A 22183-nucleotide genomic window follows, 5' to 3' on the forward strand; every position below is an offset into this window, starting at 1 on the left:
TAAATAAGCATGCCAGCGACTGAGGTTTGTAAAAGCTCTAGACAACGTTGCATTATATTTCTTAAAACAGCTGCAGATATGTGATTCTCTGCTCAGAATTTCTTAGCATTGAATAAAAAGACAGTAGCCCTCTTTAATTAAGCTGATTTAACCATTTTCCCTCTGAAAAGGATGCTCTGCCACTAGTTAGCTGTGTGACGTGCAAATCACTTTCTTCAGGCCTCAGGTTCCTCAACTATAAAATGGGGGTGGGGGTGGGGAAAAGCTGAACTTCCAATATTTTTAAAAGTTCCTTCCAGCTATTAAGATTCTGTGAGTTCTCAGTGCTGGCTAGGTAATTTTATAACAATATGAAAAGGGAAAAGTCTCTTCACATAGTGACTGAGTCTTGACTATTTTTAATGAACTTGATAAGAAAATACTTTTCTTAATCAAATGATGGAGGCAGGACTAAGTTTTGAATTATTTTAAAACAGGATTTTTAAAGTACATAATGTAAGAAAAATATGAATTATGTAAGTAAAGAAACAAGGTTTTGCAACAAAATAAAAGCAAGGTAGGATGAAGCACATTAATTCTTCCTGGTTTCAGCTTAATGTGGAAATTTTCACTTGCCTGAATATAAATATAAAGGCATAATTTTTCCCCCCACTAGGGATGCTTCACCAATACCAGCAATACATAAATATTAAAGTACATTCTAATATGTGTTTATCATGTTTATCATTCACTGGAATAGGTGACATTTCACATGTTTTGCAGAAGGGAAAAATCATACATTTTATGTGTTCAGAAAGTTAATATCCATCCTAACTATTAGTAATGCCTCTCATTTCAAACTATGATTAACCTAGTCTTTTTCAATAAAATAAACTTAGTTTGATTTGAATTTATTTACTTTAGCCATTGTGTTGGTTTCAGGAAGTGAAGTAAATCTTTTTCAGTATCTTCATCTAGCTTTCCGGCAACATAAAGGGTTGAAGGATTTTAAAACCATTAGTGCAGTAAACCATATTCATAAATGTTTAAAAACTTAAAACTTTACTCATGCCCATATATGCAGTACTGTACTACCTGAGTTAGGGGCATTGGCTTAAGATTATAGAGGTACATTTGAGGGAGATGATCTGCTTGCTGTACCATCTTTTTTGAACTGTTTAAAGTCAGTTAATGAGAATAAATGCTTGGCTCCTGCTCCCCTTGTATTTGGATAAAGAAGACAGCAGTGGGTTTGAAGCTTCATAAATGTGGCTTGGAATCTCTCAAAATACCTAGGTGATTTTTCTTTCATACTGCTTCATACCATAGAAATAGAGGTCAGATCATTTTTCTAGGTAGATGTTCTTGCAACAGGCCAGCCCAGGCAGGTCTCAAAATCCACCCAACAAAGATCAAGCATCAGAACTAGTCGAAGTTGATTTTTCCAAGACACCATTGAAGTGGAAAAAATCAGAACAAATTGGAAGTCTAAATGTGACTTGCCCAATTCACAAGGATATTTTACAGAATGTTTTGTTATCATCATCCTTTAACTACCTTCATTTTTCCACTTAATTTTCCCTGTATAGATATGGGATATTAGGCTATCAATAGAGTCCTTTTACATCCACAATCTTGTTTAAAAAGTGGTATTTTTGTCTTTTGTAATTCATAGGACCCAGTACAGTGCTGCATAAGCAATATAATTTTGGTGATGAATTGACTGCCAATGCCACAGCTGACTTGGTAAGGCAGAACCTGAGTTGGCTTTGTAGGGATCAGCCAAGCAGCCAGAATGACTTGGGTAGTTGCCCAGAGCTGCTAAACAGGACCAGATTCAATATGACCCTTTAAAAAGCAAACTGAGCCATTTCCTACTACCAGTTGTATCTACTTTCTGTTGTTCCCCGGGGATATGAATGTGATTGTTTAAACTTGTTTTGCAAAACCCCACTTTAGATAGGTGGTAGTCTCACCTGATTAAACTGAGGATTTGCTTTAAAGAAAAGGCTGAGTTAAATGGGAAAGAGTGGTTTCTATTTTCTGTGTTTGTAATTGCCAAATTTTCTGTTTATATTGTTCTGATGTAATTAATTTAAAAGCCTCATAGTTGTTAAATAAAATTAGACCTTTTGTAAATAAAAATAATTTATTAGAAAAAGGTATTGCAGCTTTTACTAAATAAAGTGGATATGCGTCTTTTTCTTTTCCCTCAAAGGCCTTCATAGATAGGCCTGTTGTGTCCTATCTACTGGTCACTGGTTATTTTGCACCTTTCCAGTGGATTTGTTTTTTTGTTAAGTGCAGCTATTCTAAAACGGAATGAACAAAGAGATCAACTGTGTTCCTGTAAATATTAGAACCTGATTAATGGGCCACTCCTTAAAGAAGACACTCAGGCCTAGAGTGCTAAAATAAATGGCAACCTGTGGGGAGCTGGGATTATTACCTCTCAATTTCATTTCTTCCACTAGACTGTGTGAAGTAAGTAGTGCTTCTTTGTGGTAATAAAGGCAAAAAGCTGACTTTAGTTGTTGGGATACTTCAAACAAGCAAGAATCAGATGCATGGCTAAACTTGACAAGAAGTAAAATTTAAGTATATTTTAGCTAGTGTTAAATGAATAGACTGGCATTATATACTATTGGAACTGTTTATAAATGTGTATCAAAATTTTGGTGACAGTTTAGTTGCCTCTGTAGGAATAGGTGAATTCCAGCCAAATTAACTGTGAAGCAAATTGTAATCATATTTCACCACCACCATCAGTAGGAAAATTGCAGGTGCCCTCCAATGGGGGGAAAAAATACACCAGTAGTGTAGGGTAAGGAGATGTCCCCAGGCAAATAGCATGTTCTTATTTGCTATGGTCAAGAAAAATGGGAAATAGGAAGGCCTAGTAGTGACTAGGAGAGGATCCCGGATCCTGCGTTTTTGCTTTATTTGTTTTTTAAAGCAGCAAACAGGGGCAGCTAGGTGGCACAGTGGATAGAGCACCGGCCCTGGATTCAGGAGGGCCTGAGTTCAACTTCGACCTCAGACACAGAACACTTACTAGCTGTGTGACCCTGGGCAAGTCACTTAACCCCATTGCCTAGCCAAAAAAAGAAGCAAACAGTGACTGTTACACCGTATCAGTATGCTGTAAACAGATTTGCCACTATATAGTTCAGCCTCTTCACAAGATGTTTGCCTTGAGGTTTCCTCTTTGCTATTTAGCCACTTGTCTCCCTGACTATAGGATTATCTGGCTCTACGCTTGCCACTTACCCTCCCTTGCCCACACCACCACCTTTCTTTCTGATTTAGTCATACTGCTCTTGTTTGGCAAAGTTTTATCTGAATTTTCCAGATGTGCTGTTTACCTAAGCAGCAAAATGGTATGTGATCTCAGACATTTTTCATGGAACAGTTTTTAAATATTACATCCTAGCTTAAAAAGTATGGACTGTGACCTTTCGAATTGCTCAGGCTCATCATTAGCCAAATACATTAATGTCTTCAAATCCTTTTCTTTTGAAGACTCTTTTTGTTCTCATCCAGCAACCTCTTCCATTTTGTCACATCCCTACCCCATTCTCCTTAACTCTTTGCCATGTGACTCTGTGCCCGTCTCACTGCACTACCAGAATTTCATCAAAGACCCCCTAACTGCCAGATCTAATGGTCTATTTCTACAGTTTAGAGCAATTCTCAATATACTGGATATTCTCTTGGTTTCAGAGGCATCAGACCGAATCCTGTTTTTACAGAACTACTCTGTGGACAACTCGTTCCTTTCCTGACATCCTAAAATGGATGTACCCAAGTTTTGTCCTTGGTTTATTTTTTCTCTTTTTCTTAATGGTGGTCTCAATCCCTCTCACAATTATCAGATTATCACAGGTGATATACATCCCTAATCTTTTTTGTTTCTGAGCTTCATTAACTTACAACTGCCCACTCAACATATCCACAACTGAACTCATGTTTCCCTTTCAACTTGCCTCTCCAGCTTCCCTGTTTCTATTGTTGGCACTACCATTTTCAGTCACCCAGCCTCAAAAATCAATTACCCCCTTGCTCCTTTCCCTCACCTCTGGCGTCTAGATCCCGTCTTCCACAACCTACTGACTTTATGTACATAACAGTACTCACACTGCCACTATCCCAATTTAGTTCCTTGGGTTTTTTTGCCTGAATTTTTTTGCCTTATTGTGCTAGCCCAGTTGGCCTCCCTAAGTCCAGTATTCCATCTTTCCCAGAGCTGCTAAAATCATCTTTTAAATTAATGCTCAGCTTTGATCATGTCACTGGACTCCAAAAAACCAATGGCTGGTTAGGAATAAAAATCTTCCTGAAATGCACTGCCTCTACATCTTTGCCTGTCAAAATCCTCTTCAAGAGTGTCACCTCTATAAAGCCTCTAATCTCATAGGTAAATGTGTTCTTTGCTCCTTCAGCATTCTTAAATTATTTGGCATTTCTTTTTCATAGCGTAATTTGTGTTATACTTACTAAATACATTATATCTATCCTCAGTAGAATGGAAAATCCCTGAAAGCAAAGGATTCATTTTTATCTTCTTATATTCCCAGCACCAAACACCTTACACTTAGAGGATTAATCAGGACTCATTGAAGTTTATAACATGATCAACTTCCTTTCTACTTTGTAACAGTTTCTAGGAATGAATTGCTTTTTGCTCCTAAGTTTTCCCACATGCACAAGACTTCTTTTGTCTTCCGTTTGAGAGAAGTAGGAAGGCAGGTGACGAAAGAATAGAATCAAAATCTTTAAATACAAAATATCACAAAAACCACAGTAGATAAGCAAGAGATTAGCAACATTCTATCTTAGCTATTTTCTCTATAAGCTATGGATAGCAGTTTGACATTGGAAGGGTGAGGGGACTTGGTGTAAAAGATGATGCTTAATGATAAGCACCCTGCCCCAATATTATGACCAAGAAAAAGCAATGCATTGCTGTATAGTAGTGTAAATAGTTTATTTGCTCATATGCCATGAACAGACCAGAAAAGTAACATGAACTGCTTTATAAAACACTTCTAATATTGCTAAGAAGCAGGCCCATTACAAGAAAAACAAAACAAAAAGAACATGCCAACATTACGGTCCATTCTAATTGTGAATAATAAATACATGTGATATGGAAATTTATTTGTATGTTAGCACTGAGTTTTAGAATACTTGTGTATCTGAATATAAGCCAATAATTTGATTCCATTTCATAGCTAAAATCATTGCTTCTTAGATACAGTATCCAATCAATGTCAGCAGACAGACACAATCTTGGCATGTTCTTTTGAGAGCATGTAGAATACACATTTCTGGAGATGTGCTAGAAGGTGGCAGTTTGAAATGAAACTTTCTGTAAATTGGTAAGCAAAAAAAATGGGACAACTTTGATCCCTCAACTGTCCTCATAGTTAAATATAAAAAACAAACTATAAGTTAAAATAACATTCAGATTGTATAGCACAGGCTGATGCAGTTTTTTAAACAATATTTACAATATTACCCAGAGGCTAAAGTGGGAATTAAAAGAGGTGTAAAAACCATAAAAAACGGCACCAATTTTGTAGCAAAATATCTGTACATTTAAAAACAGATTATCATATAACTACACATCATCCAAGGAAAATGAGACCTTCACCGGGGATTCACTTAAGCACAACATAAAAGAAAAGGAATTCAGTGGTTAAATACTATACAATAAATTTTACAATTAACATATTGATGAAATGCTACCAAGAAAGGTAAGCTGGAAGCAGAATTTATCTTCCAAAATGACAATTTTAGCTTCAGTCCAGGTCTTGACTTTGGACTAGATCAAGTGCCCTGCCCAAGAAGAAGCCAAGTAAAGCAATGGCTTGCCCTGTACCTACAGAGTGAGCTTGGCTTGCCTTTCATTCTCATTTTGCATATGCCCTTCCCTCACTTCATCCAAATATATATTTCCCAACAAATCAATCCCCAGTTTCCCCTAAAATATCCTGGGGAGGGATCATTAGACTAGCCTTTGGAATTTCTTTAGGTCCAGTGGTCAAATGCACCCCTCACCTCCATTTAAAAAAAAACAAAAACCTTAAATGCGATTGTCAAAGGAGAGCAATGCCTACTCAACTCAGCACTCTGCCGATGGAAGATGCAATCTGAATGCTCGTCAATGGGCCTAGAAAACTTCTTTCTGACAAGGCACATGACTATTCACTGTGCTCAGAACTGAACCATAATGGTCCCTGGAGATTCTAATACTGGTTACTGAGATGTTAATAGCTTAATGCTAATTAATAAATATACTTTGTGTTACCTATAAGCTGCCTCTCTCTGAAGAACACAGAATCATAAATGTGTCTTGCATGATATTCCCATGATTTTGTGTAGCACTGCAGTCTTACCCTTCAAACCATCCCTCATAGGGCATTTGCACAGAAAAAGTCATACATGAAAATGAAGACTGACTGGGTGAATCTTCATGTGTTAATAAAATCACATCCTCTTTATACTTCACCAGGGTTTGTCTGTGACTGGAAGAAAAAGTCTCTCTGAGAATAATAGCTTCCCTCACATAGCAACAAACCTTTTGATATATGACCTAGAAAGAATTGCTATTTGAAGTTCAAAATAAATTCCTTATTAGACAGTACAGAGACATATGTAAAAGCCAAAAGTGATCCACAGCAGATCTCACCCAAATATTTGTTATTTACAACCTGTCAAGAAACCAAAGTGGGCCATAAGACAATCATTAAGTTGCAGATGACAAAAAGAAGATAACGTGACATTTACATTTTGGTTAAAAACACTGAATAACATATTGGTGTAAAAAGATACCCAATCAAATCAAGTCCTATTGCTTTGATTAATTTGAGCAGGTACTTTCATCTTAGGCACTTGTTAACTACAGTTGAATGGAGAGCCCATCTTTTTTATTTTATTTTTGAAGTTCCTATGCAATTTTGAGGCCTCTTGGCCCTTTAGAATGTAACTGTTTTCAAGGCTGCATTAAAGGGTAGCCGGAAGAGTTCCCACAGACATGGTTATCACTGGAGTACACCCTCCACTTTACATATGCAGGCAGGTCTGGCTCACATGGTTATCTCAGCACCATTAACAGGGCGCAAATTCTGATCATCAAAGCGTCGCCGGACACTTCTCCTCACCGCATCGGCTCGTCTGTATGGCTGGTTTCTAAGATCTGTAAGAGGGAAAAAGCCAGTCAGAGGGAGGTGGTTCTTCATGCCATGTGTCTAGACAAAACAAAGTCCTGCTGGCAGCCAATCAAAGCAGCTTGTGTAGAAAGATTAGACAAAGAGCCATAAGCTCATTGAGCTTAAGTGAGGCCAATGACAAAATGAACGGTTTCTAGTTTTATACTGGCAGGTTGTGGGCTTTTGGGAGGGAAAAATTGTAGATTTCAGTCACTGGCTGGAAAGTCTAATTTTTATATTTTGAAATGTAGCAACAACTGGAAACAGTTGAAGCTTTAAATAAACAATCCTAGAAGCAGATAATCTGATTACAAGTCATTGTAATGAGGGTAAAGGTGACCAAAAAAGAAAAAGAAAAATGAATTACTTTTCCCCCTTAAGATTAGAGACAATGGCAGAGTTACTGGACACCTCAGCTTGTAAGCAGTCTCTCATGCATGTAGATATACTTGAGTTTCCCAAGTTACCAAAGATCACTGGACAAAGAAACTGCTCCCTATTCTGCGGGGCAGCTTCTGCTTGGAAAATGGTTGTTACATGATAGAATTTGATCTTTAAGGTTTGAAATCTGCCCCAACCCTAGATTCTACCCTTTCACAGGAGGAGGGATTCAAATTTCTTTAAGTTGATCAGCTCTGAAGCTTGATGAGGACCATATTTAACAAAATCTTAATTAACCAGAACCTTGGATTAAATTGAATTTTTCCTTTGTGCTTTATTTTAAAAGAATAAAAAGGCCAATGAGAAGAAAATAAACTCACATCAGCAATGTATTTTTGAAAAGCAACAATGGCCAAGTAATGGCCTAAGGCTAGTGCACATTCAGCCCAATGTGTTACTTCCTATAAGACAAAAGAACCTGTTTGCCTCAGTATCCTCATCTATAAAATGAAGATAATAATAGCTGTTACCTCCCAGGGCTGTTATGAGGATCAAATGAGATACTAATCATAAAGTGCTTAGCACCATACCTAGCACATATTAAGTACTTTGTAAATGTTGGCTATCATCATCATAATTATTGTTGTTACTATTATTAACTATACAGTAGTTATCCATGGCACCACAGTGTCTTCAATGGGCAAAGAAAGATTCCATTGTCTTTGTTGTATTATAATTAAGGCAGGAAATTCATATAAGAAAGATATTCAATAACAAAGTTTGATATCAAAAAAAGTTGGGAGAGATTGTCAGTCTTCAGTTACCCAGAAAAATCCAATTAATACCAACTAATACCAATATTCTGGTTAATCAGTGGTTTGCCACAGCTAATGATTTGCCAGCCATCAATGTTTATTTCTACCTATGTATATACAGTTCTGTGTCTTTCTATCAAAGTGGTTGGCCATTATAAGGCATGGTTATCAGGCTAAAGAAGAGGAATTTATGGGAGCATGCTCAGAAGTAGATGATGTGACAAAACAGGTTCTATGTCTAGGCTACCACCTTTGGACAGAGATGTGAATTAGGGGAATGAATGAAGTAGGTTTCAGACTAGTTGCTTTGCTCCTGTTGGTAACTTTCACTAATGGCTAATGTTGTTAGTTAAATACTAATTCTCCAAAGGAGAAAAAACAAAACTAGAAGAAAATATTAGAAGAAAACTTCACTGGGGCCATGGTATCCCATCACCTACCTCCTGTTTCCTGGGGTTATTCAGGCAATATGCACACAAACATACACACACACACACACACACACACACACACACACACACACAGCCCTGACCCTTTCCCACCCACCTACCCAGCCACCCTTTCTGCAAACTGGCCCTACTTTCATAGCCCCACAAGGACAGAAGCATATAGAATAAATTGTTTGCAAGCTTCATTGTGTGGAATGAGAATGGAAAGAGAGCCAACCCCTTTCTTTTGTCCAGCCTGGATCTAATCTTTGATGCCCAAACCACCCAAGTTCTCAGAAAACCTTGTGCCATAAAGGGTTGGAGGTGATTTCCCCAGTTGTGATCTTTTCTTAATTAACTGAAATTAAGAGGGAGATTGGGAGAGGAGAAAAATTCAGGAGCATAAAATAAGTGGCAGAGGAAAGTGGAACCCTGTACCCAAAGCAAGTGAAACCACCATCAAATACCCTCACACAAGCCACCATATTATAGAAGGTGCAACTGCCATAATAAGTATTTAAGTATAATAAAAGCAAAGGAGCGAATAAAGGCCACATCTTTAGAAAGTGAGATGGGATGACTTCTCATGAGATAGACTGTCCCCAGTATTACCCTCAGTTATATTAACAGTTATTGGTCTGGCATATATAGAGAGAGGAGGAAGCTAAGTAAAAAGTGATGCTTGCCAGCTCTGTGTATCCTCCACCACCGGTGTGCTAGAAGAAATCCTTACCCTCGAGTGAACATTTGGAAATTTAGTGATATTATTCTTCTTTAAGGCTAAACAGAAAAAAAAACAAAACAAAACACAAAATGATGGTTAAGTAAAAATGGGATGAAAATGAAGAGCAACTCAACTCAAAGTTTAAAAATCCCAGGCAGGTTAGCCAACAGAACAAGAGAGTGGAAGGTCACCACTATGAATTGGGGTTAGATAAAGCAAGAAAAGGGTGAGACGGTCTTCCCACCCCCCTTGATCTCTGACTACCCAATTCCAAGCTGCTTTGAAGATTGGCTCCAGGAAAATAATCCAACAAATTCACTTGACAGAGCAAACAGAGGCCAAGCAGATTAAAGTCCACAAAAGGATTAATAAGCACTGGTAAGTGAAGTTCACTACAGAGCAAGAACACCATCGTTTTTGGACCCACCCCGACCCCCACCGGTCACTTGTCGCTTCCTCAAAGACAAAATGGAAACACACATAAGACAGGTTAAAGTGCATTCTCCAAACAGTTAATACTGCCTAATACACATGTGCCCAGTTCCAAGTCCATTTAATTTTCTAGGGACTGTCACAATGCTGATTTTTTCTGGAATGCACTGGTAGTTCATTTACACCACCACTCCTACCACTGCCTTTTTCAATACTTCAAAAGAACAGTGATTTCATAGGTATGGATAAGTAACAATCAGAACTGGTATCTGCTGGGTACTTTGAAAATTTACAAAGCACTTCATGTATATTATCTCTCTTGATGTCTAATGTATCAACAAATTTAGAAATCAACTCCTTTGCACTTTTTGTAAACAGTTTTCATGAGTTACTATAGCCAAAAAATTTCACCACCCAATGGTTAGTTTTCTGGTGATGAGACCATGATTCCTAGTATGGTAACCCAAGAAATCACCATGAAGCTGATTTAGCAGAAGTATCTGGACGTGGCATGGGACCGGGCACAAATGATGGCATGATGAAACCAAGACATTTGTCGGATTCCCCTTCTTCTCAGGTCATTCTCACATGCACATGCTGGTTAGCCAGGCAAGACAGTACACACAACACTGATGAGGAAAGGTCTTGGATGATTCTCACAAGGCAATAAGGGAACCTGTATATTATTTCTGACGGTCCATGCATACTTCTAGTGGAGGGGGCTCATTTATTCCATGCTCTATCAGATCTACTACACAGAATTAAATATCTAAAGGCTGGGTGAGGTAGCCTAGGAAAGCAAGCAAACTGTCACAATTTAGAACTAGCCATGGCCCCTTTTGAAAGTGAGGAAAAAATAACATTTAATAACTCTGCAGCACTTTGCCTTCTAAATTACATATAACAAATATCTTCTTTTACTGCCAAAACATCCTTAATAAAGTGTGAAGGAACCCGCATTATTTCTCTTTTATTTAGGGGGAAAGTCAAACAGTGAAAAGTTAAATAATTGCCCCAAAGTTTTAAAAGGGGTTGGTTGAGTCAGCACTAAAATTAGACTTCCTGATTTGAAATTGTGTTCTTACAAACCTTCTAGCTCTCAGTGTTTCCATTTATAAAATGAGAATGCTAAACTAGAGGATTTTTAAGATGTGGCCTCTTCCATCTCTTATGACTCCGACAAACCACGATCTTGGCCTCCCCTTCCCCCACAAGGTACTTGACAATTTCAAAACTTGCTATTCCATGGCTCTGTCACACAGACCAGAGACATCTCCAGAATGTGAAGATGAAAAAGGTCATCATGAGGGTGGCGATGGGGATTTCAGAGGTGACTGAATACAAGTCCGTGCAACATGGCAACAACATGAAACAGAATTCCACATGGACATCAGATACATGCTATCCATTTACAATTCATCTGACCCGGTTTGATATCCACACAGATAGAGAAAATGGGTCAAAAATCTACAGCAACCTTTTAAGAGCATCAGGTGTGAAAAAGTAATAGTTTAGTAATGGAATTCCTCAGTGAGAACAGGTTCGCAGAAAAACCGAGAGCCACGCTTGGCCGTACGAGCTGTAAAGGGCACAGTCTTCAGCACTGCATGGAAAATAACAGCCAAACAAGACAAACAAAACAGAACAGAGTAAGAAGCAGAGATTGACTGCATCAGTTAGTGCTTTGTTAATGATCGGGGGAGGGGGGGCCAGGAGGACAGGGGATTACAAAGGGCCAGTGGTCAGCTACTTAGGGACTAGAAGATTTGCAAATCCTGACTTGGGATAAAGAGGTGGTTAAAAGGCAACTATTATAATCAGAGCATTAACAAAATCCTTTTGGCATTGCCTAACAAATAGGCATTCGACCTCTTCATTCTGGTGAATGACTGGTGCCACAGGTAAATCACAATTGCACGTCTGATTCATTTCACCAACTGTATGTATACTGTTTTAGAAAGGCAAACTGATAAAATGAAGGACCAGCAGGCTAGTGAACGTACTAAGTTACTGAATGTTGGAGCATAAATTATGATGTTCTTACAATAAAGAAAAATGTGCCCCCTCCCCATTTTAATTAATTAATCAGCAAGCAGTTACTTTACACCTACTGAACATCTATCAAACACAATACAAGACATTACCCTAGGTACTAGGGTTATGAAGACCAAAATGAAGCTGTTCCTATTGTCAGTGAGCTTACATTCTCTAAGATCAAGTTGTTCTTTCCCACAGTTCTGAGACAGAAAGGACCAAAGAGTTAAAGGGGGAAAAAAATCTGAGTTTTAAATTTTAGAGGTATCTATAGTGCTATTATTCAGTGAATGCATGACACCTCAGAGTTGCTTTAATTTTCATTTTCTAATTTTTATTAGTAATTTGGAGCATTTTTCTTATATGACTATGGAGTATTTTGATTTTTAACCATTTATCAATTGGAGACTAGCTCTTATTCTTCTGAATTTGAATCAGTTCCTTATACATCTCAGAAATGAAGCCATTATCAGAGAACCTTGCTGTAAAGATATTTTTCCCCTTCTAATTTTAGCTTCATTGGTTTTGTTTATGTAAAAGCTTTTTAATTCTAAGTAATCAAAGTTGTCCTTTTTATCTTCTTGATCCTCTCTATCCTTTTTTTGGTCATGAACTATTCCCTCTTCTTTAGATCCATGCTCCTCTAACCTGTTTATGATGTCACCCCTTTATGTCTAAGTCATACATCCTTTTGGATCTCATCTTGGCATATGTTGTGAGATGTTGGTCTAGACCAAGTTTCTGCCAGACTAATTTCCAATTTTCCTAATAGTTTTTAATGAATAGTGAGTTCTTACCTCAGTAGCTAGTGTCTTTGTATCAAACACTAGGCTTCTGTGTTCTTTTGCTTCTATACAGAATGTACCTAATCTGTTCCAGTAAATAACTTTTCTATTCTTAATCAGTATAGAATCATCTTGATGATTTACTGCTTTGTGTATGGTTTGAGATCTGGTACTACAACTGTATGAATGGTGGGGGTGTGTGTGTGTGTGTGTGCCAGTGTTCATACTTTATAAGATTTAGAGTCAGAAGAGACATTAAAGGTCATCTACTCTAAGCTCCCCATTTGACAAACTGATTTCCTAAAAGAGGTGAGGTCACCCCACTAGACAAAGTAGAATTTGAACCCAAGGTCCTGTGACTCAGTGTGCTGCTGTGGAAAGGAGAGCTGTTAGGTGATGCAGTGGATAGAATGCTGGACCTGAAGGTCAGAAAGACCTGAGTTCAAATCCAGCTTTAGATATTGACAAGCTGTGTGACCCTGGGCAAGCCAGTTAACCTCTGTCTACATTAATTTCCTCAGCTGTAAAATGAAGATAATAATAGCACCTATTTCCCAGAGTTGTCATGAGGATCAAATGAAATATTTTTAAACGTGCTTAGTTCAGTGCCTGGTACATAGTAGGCACTTAATAAATGCTCTCCTCCTTCTTCTTCGCAGTGTGATAACCTAGATTTGAATCCTGGCTCTGTAATCAGTCACTTCATCTCCCTGAGCCTCTATTTCCTCATCTGTAAAATGAAAGGGTTTCACCAGATGTTTTCTAAGGATTTTTCCCACTCTAAATCTATAATCCTCTGACTCCAAATACAGCGTATCCATCACCATGGACACACAATATATTCCAACAGAATGTAAGCTCCTTGAGGGCAGGCACATTTCATTTATGTCTTTGCATTTCCAGCACCTAAGCATGACGCCTCACATACTGTAGGCACTTAATAAATGTTTGCTTGAACTACATATACAGGTTTTCCCAAAAGTCACAGTGCAGTTTTAAAACATAAATAGCTTATCCTGTGCTAAGACTTTTGGAACATTCTGTCTGAGCTTTCTCTTGAGGTACTTTTGCCTCCCCACCAAGTACTGTGATGCTGGAGGGGGGAGTAAAGCCTACTGATTCATTTGTTTCTTTTTCCTGCAAGATCTGGGGGCAGGGAGTAGAAGTTCAGAAGTGACAAGTTTCTGTGAGTCTGTTAGCTAGGGATGTTTATTTATAGGGTTGAATTTGTGATGTCAAAGAAACAAAAGCCAAAGAGTTGATAAACTGCAGAGTAGGAAGCCAAGGAAAGTCTCTTGTCACCACCATGAAAATGGGTTTTCCTTCTTGTATATGGAAAATTGGAAACTTCCAAGAATTGGGGGCAACGGGCAGAGCATGGATTAGTCTGTAGGGTTCAATCTGACAGGAACCACTCTGAGAGATAAATCATTCAAATCTGACTGAAACAATCTGTCCCCAGCTGTGTGTTAGTTATGGGACTAAAACCCTGTTAGTGTGTTTTAATGAAAGCATAAGCTTCTCATCCAATGATAGAAGAGTTCCGTTATCTCAGGGGAGGAGAGAGGCTTCCTGAGAATGTCCTGAAAGGCATGCTGGGATACTGAGGTTTAATCTGCTTTCTCTTCTAGTACTTATCAGGTGGTGGAGGGGAGAGGTGGTCATGGTAACTCAATGTGAGAAACAGAAAACCATTCTATAAATGAAAGAGCCCCCATTAAGGGCTCAGAAACAAGACAGAAGTCAGAAAGAGGGGGACAAAGTAGTTTGAGAGAAAGTTTGTTGGGTTCAGATAGGTGTGCAACACATTCTGGGCGCGAGATTCACATCATATAAACATTGCTGCACACCTGAGGAGCCACTGTCCGCAGGTAACACTGGAACATCATCAGACCCACTGAAGGACTTGCAAACACTGGGCAAGTATGGCAAGAGGGTCTTCAGCATGCATCGAGTGGAGGTAGGGTCACGGGGGGATCTCCATGGGTTTAAGATAAAAAAAGGCTCATTTACCTGTAATAATATCCTCAATAGCACCATCTTTCCCCTCATATACATGTCTGTTATCCTTCACTTGCCGCCTTCTTAACTCTGCAATTAATTCCTGCTGTTGCCTCTTGGTTTTATGGGAAGGAGACTGGAATAAAAGGAAAGAGATCAATGGTGCTCCATGGCCTACAGGAAATTCAGGGAAACTCAAAATACTTAAAGGAGTGCTTGCTAATCAGAGGCAAATGGCCCCATTCTACCATCTGGAACCCAAAGAAAAGAAACCTCATTGGATCACTGGAATAAAATGGCATCAAGAGAGTGTTTCAGGAGAGAGGAAGAAAAAATATAACTCTGGATTAAAACTTTTCCTAAAAAGGTTAAAAAAAAAAAAGAAACCACAAATCTGGTCCACCAAGAACAAAGTCTACACAAAAGGGATGCTAACTGATGATTCCTTATACTGGAGGACTTCAAAGAGCTATGAGGAGTAATCTGCCTACATACTTTTACTCTTTCTGCTCTCCTCAACTCAAATGTCCTCCCTGACCTCTACGCCTCACACTGCCTTGTATTGCAGTTATGAGTGTACAAGTCTCATTTTCCTACTCAACTACGTAAGCAGGACCCAAGCCTTATACTGCCCCTTCCCCCAGGGCTTAGCATAATGCCTTTCATACAGTAGGCACTCAATAGATGTTTGCTTAATAACTGAAAAACATTTAGCTAGAAGTGTTTTCAGACAGCAGAACAAGTTGTCCAGCAAGGTGAAGCAATCTTCTTCCCCGCAGGTTGTATATGACAGCAGAGAGGCCTGTTAAGTGGGCTGAGCTGACCACTTAGCATGGCCAGTGGATGAGATGGTCTCTCCTTGCTCTTCTGACTTCATAACTAGGACACGCCTGCAGCATATTCAAGGCAAGCTTTTCCGTCACCTACCACCAAGGGGTGGCCAGAGGTCTTCACTGCTCATCAGGCAGCAACTAACAAGCTCCTGCATGGATTCCATACCTTTGGGTCCTGTTGCTCCATTAGTGCTTCCTGTTCCAAGAGTTTTTCCATGAGGGCCTGCTCCTGCTTTTTCCTCAGTTCGTTCTCTTCCTCTGCTTGCTGTTTAAAAGACAAGGGAACTGCTTTTAAATAGCGCGTGACTGGGGGCTAGATTTTGTTAGGCAATGATTTAAGAGAAGCCAGGCCCAGAAACCGAATCCAGCAGGTTGCAAACTTTCAGCCCAGGATTTACCACTGATTCTACAGGATCTCCAGTCCCAATTACTCACTTCTAAAGCCTAATGCAAAATATGTGACTTCTAGGAAGCCTTCCTGCCTTAGCCCCAATTCACTCTAATCCCTGCTTGACTCTGAAACTGTTCAGCAATCATAGGAATTGTGTACATTCTTTGCACTTACAGGTTTGGGGTTGGGCAGAGATTCTTATGTCATTTTAGAGGCAGCGAGCCTTACCTCTCATCCAACCTGAACTCCTCACCAAGACTATGTAGTCCCTGAACATATGCTATGCTTTCTCATCTCCATAACTCTGCCTCTTTTATTCACAGGATCAAAGTATGATAATTAAAGTTGGCATGGAACCAACAGGTCATCAGGTCCAACTTCATTTTACATATGAGGAAACTGAGGCAGAAAGGGGTTACGTGGTTTGTTCATGGTCACATAGCTAATAATTACCTGAGGTTAGATTTGAACCCAAGTCTTCCTGACTCCAAGCCTAGCACTCCATGCACCAGGCCACAATGTCTCTACACCATATTTCCTCTTTTCCTTCAACCTTATCTGGTGAAATCCTAAACACTCTACAAGGCCCAGGTCAAATGCCACCTCTTCCATAACACCTTTGATCCTAATGGCCTCGATTTGGAAGCTGGCTCCCCTTCCTCCTCTCCTTGGGTTCTTTTTAGCTGTCCTCTAGTATTTGTCACATTCCACCTTGGATTAAAGTTCTTTGTGTCTTTGTCTTCTTTCCACCACTAGATTACAAATTACTGGTAGGGAGGGACCAGGCCTATTCCTCTTTGTCCTTTTCATGCAACCCAGTATGATGCCTTGTTTGTAAAGGAGCTCAATCAATGTTGTGTGTATGTGTATTAGGATTTGAATGAGCAGAATCAGCAAACCTGATTCAAGTCCCAGGTCAGTCATTAAAGATCTATGTGACCCTCGACTTCCCTTTTCTGTGCCTCAATTCATCTATAAAACAAGGGCAGATGAACTAAATCTTTACATACTTTCAAGGTCTGGAATTTTATAATTCTATTAAGTATATTTTGGCTCCCCAGTTAAATTGTGAGGTCCCTTAAAGCAAAGAAGAATGTTCTATTTCTCTTGTGTCCTCCCCTAAAGTACCTAGAACAGTGCTAGGCATACTATGATTGCTTTCAAAGCTCTTGTGAAAGTATCCAGAAAGAGAGCAGAATGGTGAGAGGCATTAAGATGCTGCCAAAGAAGGATTAACTGAAAGAACTGAGATTGCCTTTGTCCCTAGCCCCTAGAAGAGTGCTCAGCATATATTAGACATTCAATAAGCGTGTGATGAGTTGCAGAGTTGGTTTTTTTTGGAGGGGGGGGGCCTTGAGGGAGGAAAGTGATGGGAGATGGGAGAACATGATAGCTGTCTTCAAGCATTCAAAGGACTATCATGAAGAGGGATTAGATTTCCCCACCTTGCTTGGTCTCAAGACCACAGAACTAGGAGCAATGAATAATCTGTTCCACAGAGGCAGATTTGGGTTTGATATAAGAAAAAGCTTCCTAACATAGGTAATCCAAAGTGAAATGGACTAGCCCTGGGTTTCCACCTCTCAGGTCTGAATTCCAGCAAAGCTTGTCTAACTACTTGTTTGGGATGTGGCAGTGGGTGTTCCAGACAGGTTCACCTACATGGTCATTGAGATCCATTCTAATTCTGAGTCTCTGTCACTTATTCCTTTGGCAAGTAATAAGAGCTCCCTAGTACTATCACTACGGGGCAGCTAAATGGCACAGCGGATAGAGTACTGGATTTGGAATCAGGAAGACTCGAGTTCAAATCTGGCCTCAGATATTTATTAGGCATACAACCCTAGGAAAATCACTTAACCCCTAAAATGGGAACACACTAGAGAAGGAAATGGCAAACCAGTTCAGTATACTTGCCAAGAAAACCCCAAATGGGGTCAAAAAGAGTCGGACATGACCGAATGACTTAACAACAGCAAAAATTATAGATAAGATAAACATCATCCTAACAACCTCACAAAGTTGTCAGAAGGTGGTATTAGAGGCCACTGGTGGCACAGTGGATATAGTGCTGGGCCTAAAGTCAGGAAAACCTGAGTTTGAATCTGGCCTCAGACACTTACTAACCTGGGCAAATCATTTAATTTCTCTATGCCACAGTTTCCCCATCTGTAAAATGGAGATAACAATAGTACCTAACTCCCGAAACTATTGTGAGGATCAAATTAGCTCAGCTATTATTATTACTATTGCTATTATTATTATTACTATTACTATTATTATGATTATTACTATTACTATCTGTATGAACCTGGGCGAGTCACTTAACCTCTTTGCCTCAGTTTCCCCATCTGTAAAATGAGGATTACAATAGCACCTACCTCACAGAATTGTCGTGAAGATCAAATGAGGTAGTATTTGTAAAAAGCGCTAAGCACAGTACCTAGCACATAGGCACTTAATAAATCATTATTCCCTTCCTTTCCTTCCCCTTCTATTTTCTGGAAGTAATAGCACTGGGATGATGATACTTTGGAAAGTGAAAATGTCATCAATTACCACTGTCTTTTCCTCTTAGCCCTAAAGCCACAGCAATCTCAGGCCTTACCTAACCCTTGCCTCACTGTGGATTAACAGATACAATTTACTTAGCTATGGCTCACACACTCTTTTCAGTCATTAGAGAAATATAAACCTACGATGAGTTAGGGGCTGTTTGTACCTGAGGCACAGAAGTGGCCACAAGGTGTCGCCATGACTACAGGATACTGTGATGCTCACATGGCGCTGCTCATCAGCTTTGTCTGACTCACTCGAACACACCCAAAGGTACACTAAAGGTACTCTATTGCCTCAGGATCAGCTTGTTAGTATGATGTTGCCCACCCTTTCCTAAGAGCAGCAGGCATTCGGTCCAAGAAAGTGGAACTGCTTGGAAACATTCAACCCCAAAAGTCAGGGTGCAGAAAGTCTCCTCTGAAGTCAAGAGATTTGTCTCACAGCAGGACGCTGGATGTCCCTGTGCCCCAGGTCTCAGTCAATCAGACAAACTGTACAGAGGGAAACAGCAAGTATTCCTATTTACCTTATAAGCTTTAACAAACCGGACAAAGACTGGGAAGAAGACAGAGGGTGGCGTTGTCTTGGGATTTTCTCCAAAATACTTTACAGCATCATCAAAGGCATCCTGCAAAGAGGCACATTTCTAAGTTTCATGAATCCCAGGATTTGCTTTCTTTTTTTTTTTTAAATATTTATTAAAAACTACTGAATATCAATATGGTACAACTTACTTCACAGCTACTTAGCAATTGAAAAAACAGAACTCATCCCATAAAAGTCATTGCAACTTATAGTTCACTCTCTCATAGTCTCCATTGGGTTTGGGTTTTTGTTTTCGTTTTCACTTTTTTTTTTTTTTGGTACATTCATTCCCATTCATTTTTTCCCCTCTCATATGACCAAAGTGAATTGCTTTCAATGTTCAACTCTGCCAAGGAGAGTGGGCTGACTGAAGGAGAAGCAATGAAGACATAAACTTCACTGGCCACAATCTGCTGTTCTTCCCTTCCTCTATCTTTTTTTTCCCTCTGGGTTTTCTCACAGAGATCCCATCCAGAATATTCTGAACAATGCAAAAGAAGATATACAAACAATGCAAAAGAGGATACACAAACCCCAATGGAAGGAAAAAAAAGTCAAATTCCAATTAAAATAGGATAATAGTTAAATAGATAAATACTATAACACAAAATCAATAGATAAAATACTTGAAAGTCTATATACCAAGACACACATAGGAACTATAGAATACAAGTATAAAACATTCTTTAGAAAAATAAAGACAGATTTAAATAACTGGAGAAATTTTAGTCGCTAGAACCTGGAAGGAAAATTCACACAAAGATTATAACCTAAACTTTCCCCATCTAATCTAATGTGACTTGAGTCTGAGAAAACACTCTTGAGACAATATTATAGGGGACAACTTGTTCCACAGGAACAAGAATATAAGTGGGAATTATGTTCCTAGGCAGTCACAATTCATACAACGTAAGTTATAACTAGTCTTTTAGAGGGATGAACTCCAGCAGGAAATAAAAGTGCCAAGGGGTGATCTGAGAGGAACAGGGATTGGGACTGGTGGAGAAGGAGTATCAGGCAGAAGGCAGGTATTGGCACTACCGCTGCTACAAGCTCTCTAGATGAACCAAAGCCATTTAAGTGGCTGCATTCAGGGGGTAATATTTTGGTTGTGTTATCTCTCTCCACCTTGAGGGTCAGGGAGTAGCAGAAATCATAGGGGAGCCAAGCGCCTTGACTGAGTCCCCAAAGATGAAGGGGTCAGATTTGGCATCATCTATGAGAAAAGAAAGGCAAAGGACTGTACTACATCAACCATTAAAGGAAGCTGGATGTGGTGACCAACTTCCTGGAAGGATTTATCACAGGAGACAACAGGAGATGGTCACAGGTTTGGCCGTATGAAAGTATGCCTGCAGAGCAGAAAAAATTTCTTTACCAAAAAAAAAAAAACCAAAAAAAACCTCTTTCATTGTTTCCAGTTGATTACAAAGCAACATTCTGATTTCTCACTCTCTTTGTGTTTTTGGTAATTGGTTGTAGGGATGACTTTGCTGCAGGGCTCTGTAACATTCTGCTGGACTTGGTTATAATGTACTAATACCATGACTGCTTTGAGCAGCATCATCCACCCTATCTACACTTGCATAGCTATTCAAGTTGGTTAGCCACTGGGTGAAGACATCAAGATGGGGACCAGAAGAGAGTAGGGAGCTACAGAAGAAGGGAGCCTTTCATATTTTAGGGGAAATATTATCTGGGGGACAAAATGGGGGTCACACTGCATGCCTGTGCAATCTTGGCATCGTCTTGTAGCTTCTTGAGCTTCCCTTCATTGTTATGGATAAATTCTTTCAGCATCATGTTGTGGTCATGCATTGTGTACTCTCGTTTGGTCAAGTCCATGCCTCTCTGGAGCTCCTTGACATCAAGAAGGACATTCTCCAGAGAAACTGAAATGGAGGAAAAGAAATGGAAATGGGCCATCAATTGAGACCAGCAAAAAACGTGCCCTATGAGGCTCTCAACGACAAATAATTAATCTAGGCTGAAAATATTTCCCTTAGCGTGGCCCTACCCCTTAGGCATTTTGGTGAAGACTGGATTCCTTCTCAAAATCATGTTTCTTAAGTGCATAAAATAAAATACACAATATTAGAAATGAAACAAATTATACTGAAATATAATTATCAAAATTATATCTATCTATCTATATGTATATATGTGGTTTTTTGTTGGGGGTTTTTTTGTTGTTGTTTTGTGTGTGTGTGTGTGTGTGTGTGTGTGTGTGTCTTTTTACTGCCTCAAGTTAAACAATTCCTGCCTTAAAAGATCTAAAATCCAGTGACTGGCTTTTAAGGCAGCAATCCCTTTCTAGATCATATGTGATTGGTTGACCTTATTCCCTAATTAAGAAGAGCTTTCATACTTAGCTCAAGGGATCCCGTTGTTCCCACAGCTGTTGAAACATGCAATATTTGGTGATTTTTCCTAGAGTAAACTGAATATGGGCATGATGAGCCTTTTGGGGAAGCCTCCGAGATTAGATCAAGTCTATGTTACTTGGCATGGGGGGAGAAGCCTGGTTCTGAGAGCATATATTTATTCTGAAAATATTTTGTTTTTATCTACCTATCTATTCTTCTCCTCTATGATCATCTAAACCTTAAGTTCCTTGAACACATAGGCTCTTTCATTTTTAAGTTGTATTTTCAGCACCTAGCCTAGTAGATAGACTACTGACCTTAAAAAACAGGAAGACCTATATTCAACTCCTGCCTCTAACACATACTGCCTATAAGATACTGGGTAAGTCATTAACCCTCACAATGCCCTAGGCAAAAGTAGCAGAAATGGTGACAATTTATATTAGTATAAAGAGTGTCCTAACAGAGGACTTCTCTCTATCAGTGAAATCACAGATCAAGTGCCAGTCCCTATTTCCAGCACCACCATAATGCCTGGCACATAATAGACGCTTAATACATGCTATATCAGGGATGGGGAACTTGAAGCCTCAAGGCCACATGTGGCCCTCTAGGTCCTCAAGTGTGGCCCTTTGCCTGAATCCAAACTTCACAGA

At 39.3% G+C, this 22183-nt stretch overlaps 1 protein-coding gene across 4 annotated transcripts in view; it reads right to left on the reverse strand.

Annotated features, from left to right (window-relative positions):
• Positions 1-4947: 4947 nt before the first annotated feature.
• Positions 4948-22183, reverse strand: part of LOC114045698 (formin-like protein 2) — a 371038-nt gene continuing 353802 nt past the window's right edge. Inside the window, exons 22-27 of one of the 4 annotated variants that reach the window (XM_027865809.1) lie at positions 20890-21053; positions 19103-19204; positions 15793-15891; positions 14806-14929; positions 9551-9597; positions 4948-7180 (exon numbers count right to left, since the gene is read on the reverse strand). In XM_027865809.1, the coding sequence (XP_027721610.1) occupies positions 7142-7180; positions 9551-9597; positions 14806-14929; positions 15793-15891; positions 19103-19204; positions 20890-21053 (575 nt within the window). In that variant the 3' untranslated portion in view covers positions 4948-7141. Of the gene's footprint in view, positions 7181-9503; positions 9598-10941; positions 11577-14805; positions 14930-15792; positions 15892-19102; positions 19205-20889; positions 21054-22183 lie in introns of those variants that run through there. The other 3 variants (XM_027865808.1, XM_027865807.1, XM_027865810.1) reach the window with 3 other exon arrangements.

This window comes from Vombatus ursinus, unplaced genomic scaffold (genome assembly GCF_900497805.2).
Source record: "Vombatus ursinus unplaced genomic scaffold, bare-nosed wombat genome assembly UNPS02014779.1, whole genome shotgun sequence".
In the NCBI taxonomy this organism is placed as follows: domain Eukaryota; kingdom Metazoa; phylum Chordata; class Mammalia; order Diprotodontia; family Vombatidae; genus Vombatus; species Vombatus ursinus.